We start from the raw sequence: 5,498 nt of genomic DNA on the forward strand, positions 1-5,498 counted from the left end.
CTCCGCACGGGCCCCTGGCTGCCCCCCCGGGGGTCTCGGAGCAGCCCCTTCCCCTGCCCCCCCCAAAGGGAGCGGAGGAGACCCCCCTTCCCCCCGAAACAGAGAGAGAGGGACCCCGGCCGCTTCCCGCCTAATGTCTTGTGCCCTCCGTGCGTTTTGCAGATGCCCATCCATGAGCTTGTAGAAGACTTCTTGTGACCCCAAAATTAAACGCCAGCCCCCCGTGCACCTGTGGCGCCCAAGGAGTTAAAGCCCGGAGGTAACTTCCACATAGGTTTGACTCTATAAAAAACAAAAAAAGTGCAAAAAAGCACCCCCAAAACCCCATTTTCCATAGCTCCCCTGTTGTCCCCACACCCTGCGCCCCATAGCGTAGGCGCCCCCCTGCCCCAGCGCCCCTGTCCCCATGGGGCCCTTGCAGGTGGGACCAGCGTCCCCCCCCGTCCCTCCCGGCTGTGTTTTGGGTGACGAGTGAGTGCGAGCGGCTGTTGCGGGGCTGTTGGGCACCCCCGGCGCCGCCTGACGCCCCCCTGTCCCCCCCCCCAGGACTACCACAAGATCATCAAGCAGCCCATGGACATGGGCACCATCAAGCGGCGCCTGGAGAACAACTACTACTGGGGCGCCGCCGAGTGCATGCAGGACTTCAACACCATGTTCACCAACTGCTATATCTACAACAAGGTGAGGGGCCCGCGCGCCCCCCGCCCCGCCGTGGGGTCCCCCCGGCGCCGCTGACGCCCCCCGCACGTCTCCGCAGCCCACGGACGACATCGTGCTCATGGCGCAGACGCTGGAGAAGATCTTCCTGCAGAAGGTGGCGCAGATGCCACCTGAGGAGCAGGAGCTCGTGGTGCCCGTGGCCAAGAACAGCCACAAGAAGGGGGCGTCACGCGCGGCCGGTAGGTGCCGGGGGGTGCGGGGGACGCCGTCGGGGGGCTCCAGGCGCCGCCGCCGCTAACGGGCGCTCGGTGCCCAGCGCTGCTGGCGGGGCTGGCGGCGGCGCAGCAGGTCCCGGCCGTCTCGTCGGTGTCGCACGCGGCCGTCTACGACGCCGAGCTGCCCGCCGCGCTCGTGGGCCTCCCGCACGCCTCGGTCATCGCCGCGCCGCTGCTCAAGTCGCTACACGCCGGCGCCGCCGCCGCCCTCGCGGCGCCCACCCAGCCCGTGGCCAAGGTAGCAGCGCGGTCCCCGGCGCGGGACGGGCTCTGGGGGCTCCCCGCCACCGCGGCCCCATCGCCCCCCATCGTGTCGCCCTCCAGAAAAAGGGCGTCAAGCGGAAAGCGGACACCACGACGCCCACCACCACGGCCATCATCGCCACGAGCGGCGAGTCGTCGCCGTCGGCGGTGCCGCCCGACGCCAAGGCGGCCAAGGCGCCGGCGCGGCGCGAGAGCGGCCGCCCCATCAAGCCGCCGCGCAAGGACCTGCCCGACTCGCAGCAGCACCAGACCTCCAAGAAGGGCAAGCTCTCGGAGCAGCTCAAGTACTGCAACGGCATCCTCAAGGAGCTGCTCTCCAAGAAGCACGCCGCCTACGCCTGGCCCTTCTACAAGCCCGTCGACGCCTCCGCGCTCGGCCTGCACGACTACCACGAGATCATCAAGCACCCCATGGACCTCAGCACCATCAAGGTAGGAGGCCGGGCCGCGCGGGCGCCGCCGCCGAGCCCCACCGCCGGCGCGGCGCTCACGGGCCTTTCTCGCCGGCGCCGCAGCGCAAGATGGAGAACCGGGAGTACCGCGACGCGCAGGAGTTCGCCGCCGACGTGCGGTTAATGTTCTCCAACTGCTACAAGTACAACCCGCCCGACCACGACGTGGTGGCCATGGCCCGCAAGCTGCAGGTGAGCGGGGCCACCTAAGCCCCTGGTGTCACCTGTGTCCCTTGGCCACCCCCTGGACGCCCTCTCTCTCCGCAGGACGTCTTTGAGTTCAGCTACGCCAAGATGCCCGACGAGCCGCAGGCCGCCAGCCCGCCCTCGGCGTCGGCCCCGCTGCCCGGCGCGCTCTCCAAGTCCTCCTCGGACGAGTCCTCGAGCGACGACGAGGACGACGAGGACGACGACGAGGATGAGGACGACGAGAGCAGCAGCGAGAGCTCGTCGGAGAGCGAGGAGAGCTCTGACTCGGAGGAGGAGCGCGCCAACCGGCTGGCCGAGCTGCAGGAGCAGGTGAGGGCCGGCGCCGGGGGGCCGCGCGGCGCCCCCCGCCCGCGCCCCCCTCACCCCTGTCTCCCCCACAGCTGCGGGCCGTGCACGAGCAGCTGGCTGCCCTCTCGCAGGGCCCCGTCTCCAAGCCCAAGAAGAAGCGCGAGAAGAGGAAGAAGAGGAAGGCGGAGAAGCACAAAGGCCGCGACGACGAGGGCCACGCGCGCCAGGCCCAGCTGCGCAAGGCCAAGAAGGGCGGCGGTGGCGCCGGCGGCTCCAAGTGAGTTGAGGGGGGCACCGGTTTGGGGGCGCGCGGTGGCCGTAATGACCCCGTTCCCCGACAGAGCGACCGTGATGAAGCCCCCATGCCCACAAGTCACCCCCCGTTGGCGTTGCCCCCCGTTGGCATCGCCCCAGGTCCCACGTGGGGTTTTTTTGTCCCCGTTAGGGCCTCCAAGAAGGTGGCGAAGGCGCCGCTGCCGCCGCCGCCGGCGCTCTACGACTCGGAGGAGGAGGAGGAGAGCAAGCCCATGACGTACGACGAGAAGCGCCAGCTGAGCCTCGACATCAACAAGCTGCCCGGCGAGAAGCTGGGCCGCGTGGTGCACATCATCCAGGCGCGCGAGCCCTCGCTGCGCGACTCCAACCCCGAGGAGATCGAGATCGACTTCGAGACCCTCAAGCCCTCGACGCTGCGCGAGCTCGAGCGCTACGTGCTCTCCTGCCTGCGCAAGAAGCCCCGCAAGCCCTACAGCGAAAGTGAGTGTCGCGGTGACGTCGCGGTGACGTCGCGGCGACGCCTTTCCCCGTGCCGACATCTCCCCTGTGTCCCCCGCAGCCCTGAAGAAGCCGGTGGGGAAGACGAAAGAGGAGCTGGCGCTGGAGAAGAAGCGGGAGCTGGAGAAGCGGCTGCAGGACGTGAGCGGGCAGCTGAACTCGGCCAAGAAGCCGCCCAAGAAAGGTGAGGGCGGGCGTCGCGATAGGCCTGGGCTCTGTCGCGATAGGGGCGGCTGCAGCTCGACTTGGTCGAGAGGCCACTGAGTAAAGGTGAGTCCTTGGGTTTGGAGCGACCGTGTTGCGATGGTGGCCCCGGGGTGTTGCGATGGTGGCCCCGGGGTGTTGCGATGGTGGCCCCGGGGTGTTGCGATGGTGGCCCCGGCCAGGAAGCTGCAGCAGAAGGGCGAGTGCCAGGGTCAGCAGTGTTGCGATAGAGCCTGGTGCTGTCGCGATAGGGCCGGATGCAGCTCGACTTAGTCCAGAAACCACCCAGTCAAGGTGAGTCGTTGGATTTGGGGCGAGCGCAGGGGTTGGCGGCGTCGCGATAGTGGAGCATCGTCGCAATAGGGCTGGGTGCCCCTCTGTTATTCGGTTGAGGAGCCAGCAAGTCAAGGTGAGTCCTTGGGTTTGGGGTGACTGGCATCACAAGAGCAGCCTGGGGGCGTCGCGATAGCAGCATGGCCAAGAAGGCCGCAGAAGGGCGGGCAGCGGTGTCGCGATAGCGCCAGGCCCTGTCGCGATAGCGCCAGATGCAGCTCAGCTTAGCTGAGAACTCCCTGAGTCCAGGGGAGTCCTTGGGGTTGGGGCAACCGGCATCGCGATAGTAGCCCGGCCAAGAAGCTGCTGCAGGAAGGTGAGCATCAGCGTCACGATAGTGTCGGGCACTGTCGCAATAGGGTCGGATGCAGCTCGGCTTGGTCGAGAAAGCACCAGGTCAAGGTGAGTCCTTGGGGTTGGGGGAGACCAGCATCACGATAGTAGCCCGGTCAAGAAGCCGCTGCAGGAAGGTGAGTGTTGATATCGCAATAGCGTCAGGTACTGTCACGATAGGGTTGGGTGCAGCTCGACTTGGTCGAGAAGCCACCAGGACTAGGTGAGTCCTTGGGTTTGGGGTGAGCGGTGTCGCGATGTAGGTGAGCATGGGGCGTCAGGGCTGTCGCGATGGGGGTGAGCACGGAGGTCGGCACTGTCGCGATAGTCGGGTGCCGTCGTGATAGGGCCGGATGGAGCTCGGCTTGGTTGAGAACCCACCGGGTCACGGTGAGTCCTTGGGTTTGGGATGATGAGTGTCACGATGGAGGTGAGCGCAGGGGGCCGGCGCCATCACAACGGGGTCGGTGCCGTCGCGATAGTCAGGTGCCGTCGCGATAGGGCCGGATGGAGCTCGGCTTGGTCGAGAACCCACCGGGTCGAGGTGAGTCCTTGGGTTTGGGACGATGGGCGTCGCGACGGGGTCGGGCGTGGGGGTCAGTGCCGTTGCGATAGACAGGTACCATCGCGATAAGGCTGGATGGAGCTCAGCTTGGTCGAGAACCCACCGGGTCGAGGTGAGTCCTTGGGTTTTGGGATGATGAGTGTCGCGATGGAGGTGAGCACAGGGGGCCAGCGCCATCGCGATGGGGTCGGCACCGTCGCGATAGATGGGTACCATCGCGATAGGGCCGGATGGAGCTCGGCTTGGTTGAGAACCCACCGGCTCGAGGTGAGTCCTTGGGTTTGGGACGAGGGGCGTCGCGACGGGGGCGGGCGCGGGGGGCGGCGCCGTCGCGATACGGGGGCGTTGTCGCGATACGGGGGCGCTGACGCCCTGGCCCCCCGCCCCGCAGCGAGCGAGAAGGCGGAGGCGGCGCAGCAGGTGGCCGTGTCGCGCCTCAGCGCCTCCAGCTCCAGCTCGGACTCGAGCAGCTCTTCCTCCTCCTCCTCCTCCTCCGACACGAGCGACTCCGACTCGGGCTGAGCCCGGCGCAGGGAAGCACCCGCCCCCCCCGCGTGCCCCCCAACCCGCCGGGCCCCCCCCGGGGCTTGGACTGAGACCCCCTTTGGGGGCCGGGGACCCCCCCCCAGCGCTGCCCCCCATGGACTCGAGCGGCCCCCCACGTTTACGGGGGGAGGGGAGGGGGGGTTTGGGGGGTCCCAGCATGTGGGGTCCCCCCCCCAGCGGCTTTTACTGTTTGTTGTTTTGGGGTTTTTTTCCTGGGGAGGAGGGTGGGAAAGGAGGATTTTTTTTCCAAGGGGGGGAAGAAAAACCTGACGTTTGGGAATTTTTAAAAAATATACGTAAAAATTAAAAAAAAAATAAAATAAAAAAGCTAAAAAGCTTGGAGAAAAAAACAACAAAAACGAGAGGTAAGAGGGGGGCAGGGGCCGTGGCTGCCGCGTCCCCATTGGGGGGGCCGGGGACATGGGGGACAGCGGGTCGCACGGGGGGGGCGCCGCCGTCCCCCCCCACCCGCAGAGGCCGTTTCTTGGATTTTTTTCCCCTTTTTTTGATTTTTTTCTTTTTTTTTTTAATTTATTGGAACCGCGTCCGTGCTGGCGCGGGGGCCCCCCCGCGTTGTACATACCCCCCCCC

General features: G+C 66.8%; 1 protein-coding gene across 1 annotated transcript; it reads left to right on the forward strand.

Moving 5' to 3' along the window:
- Positions 1–168: 168 nt before the first annotated feature.
- On the forward strand, positions 169–4,923 carry BRD2 (bromodomain containing 2). The gene is made up of 11 exons (XM_026048265.1): positions 169–259; positions 547–684; positions 761–902; positions 980–1,176; positions 1,263–1,634; positions 1,718–1,846; positions 1,922–2,173; positions 2,245–2,429; positions 2,598–2,908; positions 2,988–3,110; positions 4,753–4,923. The coding sequence occupies exons 2-11, from the start codon at positions 574–576 to the stop codon at positions 4,881–4,883; spliced, it is 1,953 nt and encodes a 650-aa protein (XP_025904050.1). The 5' UTR covers positions 169–259; positions 547–573; the 3' UTR covers positions 4,884–4,923.
- Positions 4,924–5,498: the final 575 nt, after the last annotated feature.

Source organism: Nothoprocta perdicaria, unplaced genomic scaffold (genome assembly GCF_003342845.1).
Source record: "Nothoprocta perdicaria isolate Ctin4 unplaced genomic scaffold, notPer1 scaffold_524, whole genome shotgun sequence".
Taxonomy (NCBI): Eukaryota; Metazoa; Chordata; class Aves; order Tinamiformes; family Tinamidae; genus Nothoprocta; species Nothoprocta perdicaria.